We start from the raw sequence: 2173 nt of genomic DNA, 5'->3' as shown, positions 1-2173 counted from the left end.
ACCCGACAAAGCCGAGGCCAGCCATGCCCAAGCCACCGTGGACCAAGAAGACGCTAAGCAGCGCGTTGAAGAGCACCGCTGCGAGCGAGCACACGGCCGAGGGTAAGACGATCTGCTGCGCTTGGAAAAAGACGGTCGCGGCCTGGAACATGAGCCGCGGCCAGAGCCAGAGGATCGAGACGCGTGCGTAGAGGCGCGCGAGCTCGATGCTTCTCGGGTCGACGCCCTTCACGACGTGGAGGGCGTCGGCGCAGACCCACCAGATGCACGCGATCGGGACGCAGGCCAAGGTCAAGCAGAGGCAGCACGTTTGCGTGTAGCGCCCGATGAGCGCAAAGTTCTTGGCGCCGAACGCCTGTGACGCGAGCGCGTCGAGGCCCTTGTTGAAGCCTTGCGTGAAGATGATCAGGGTGAAGTCGAGCACGAGCTGCGCGTACGCAACCGCCGTGAACTCGGTCGTGCCGAGATGGCCGGCGACAATGAGCTCCGTCATTGAGAGCGCGAAGAAGCTCATGAGCGACACGAAGATCGGCAGCGCGAGCCGCAGCAGCGGCGCGACCTCATCGCGCAGGCTCGTCGACCAGAATCGGCTCATGCTGCTGCTGCTACGACCGCGAGCAATCGAACTGTACACGACCCGCCATGGACCTTGTGCAGTGTATACCATACAAAAGGCAAGATGGGGCGTCGTGGACGTTCCACGGCTGCACGATGCGCTTGCAGAAGCAGTGTGAGTGGACGCTACGTGCCCCGCACTATTAACAGCATACCCCGGTAGCTCCAAGTAGCATGAAAGCTTGGCGCGGCAAGATCGGCGGCTGCATGTCTATGGCCACGTGCTGTGAGCTTGGAGCATTGGCGGGGCGAGTGATGCGATGGAGTGATGGACGTACCGTCACTTTCGATGGTAGGTTGATACCTCACCTTGATACTTTACTGCGTCGAGGTCATCAAATTGCTCCAGGAACCTGCGTGGTTTTTTACGGAATGATGCATGGGAAAACGAGCTCCACCTGGAATGAAGCAAGAAGACCCATGTCATTTGACTGGCGTAGTTGGGCCAGCCATAGCTGCCAGCCATGGGTTACCGGTGTACACTTGCGACTCGTACGGTAGTACTACGCGCACAACCTTACGTGCACGCCGATGCTTACTACAGGCTCGCTCAAGGCCATTCTTGAGCATACTATTTCTCAAGCTTCTTTCTTCTTTTTCAAATGCCACACGAAGCTGACGCCAGCAAACATGATATTCCTCAATCGTGGATTTGATGCCAAGGATGCACACGGCAATGAAGGGCGAAATGCGATTTGAAACCCGTGGTTTCTAAGCCGCGTTTGGGCTGTCGAGGACATCCGCTATACTTTCAGCCTGTGCTGCGTATTCTGCTCATTTACACTCGCTGCATTAAAGCCATCCAGTTGCAATGTCGGCCGGAAAGCTTGGCTGCGTTTTTCGCGGTCGAGTTCGGATCCCACTCTCACCACTTCAATTCCCAAGGTGCTGCTCGCATTCCTTAGCGTCTGCTGCGGTGGCTCGCTGCGGTAGGCGTCGATGGTGATATCGAAGCGCAAGCCATCGCCGCGAGCGATGCACGGAGCTCTTGCCGCACACAAGTACCCAGACCTGCAAGCAACCTTCTGCCTTTCTCTGCGGTTGAAGTCGCGCCAGTCAATTGCCACGGTTATCATCACATACGTTTTGAAAGGTTTTGCAATTAAGAAAAAGAACCCACCTTGCCACGTTTCCATCAACGCATTGGCGTCCGTCGTTGATAGCGCACACGTCTGCAACCATATCTGTATGGCAGCATGTATCTGGACGAAATGGGGCCGCCATGGCCTCTGGGCGGGAGCGCCAAACACACGTGGCGACCTGCGTGGCAGGTATGCATTGTGAGAGGTTTAGGATCGCGCCGGTTCGGATTGGTGGACTTTCAGCCAATGAGAAGCGGCGGGTCGGCTCGGCGGTTGGTGGTGGGGAAGTGAGAGCTGGCCTCGGGATATCGTTGGCCGTAGTTTCACTCAGGAAATTTCACCTACTACCATGGTAAGCAGGCCCGTCGACGACGCTGGCAGCTGAGGAGGCCGCCGGCGGCTGCGCATGAATGGGCATTGACGGCGTCATGGGCGTAGGCTTCCAAGAACATCTTCTCGTGCCTCGACTCCGACGA

General features: G+C 57.5%; 1 protein-coding gene across 1 annotated transcript; it reads right to left on the bottom strand.

The window, feature by feature from the left end:
• Window positions 1-43: 43 nt before the first annotated feature.
• Window positions 44-595, bottom strand: SPRG_18557 (hypothetical protein; the record flags this gene model as incomplete). The annotated part of the gene is made up of 1 exon (XM_012357996.1): window positions 44-595. A coding segment is annotated over one exon (552 nt), but the record flags the coding sequence as incomplete, so codon positions are not given.
• Window positions 596-2173: the final 1578 nt, after the last annotated feature.

The sequence above is a fragment of the Saprolegnia parasitica genome, assembly GCF_000151545.1.
Source record: "Saprolegnia parasitica CBS 223.65 unplaced genomic scaffold supercont2.1291, whole genome shotgun sequence".
Lineage (NCBI taxonomy): Eukaryota > Oomycota > Saprolegniomycetes > Saprolegniales > Saprolegniaceae > Saprolegnia > Saprolegnia parasitica.
This window is presented reverse-complemented; position numbering and strand designations above follow the sequence as displayed.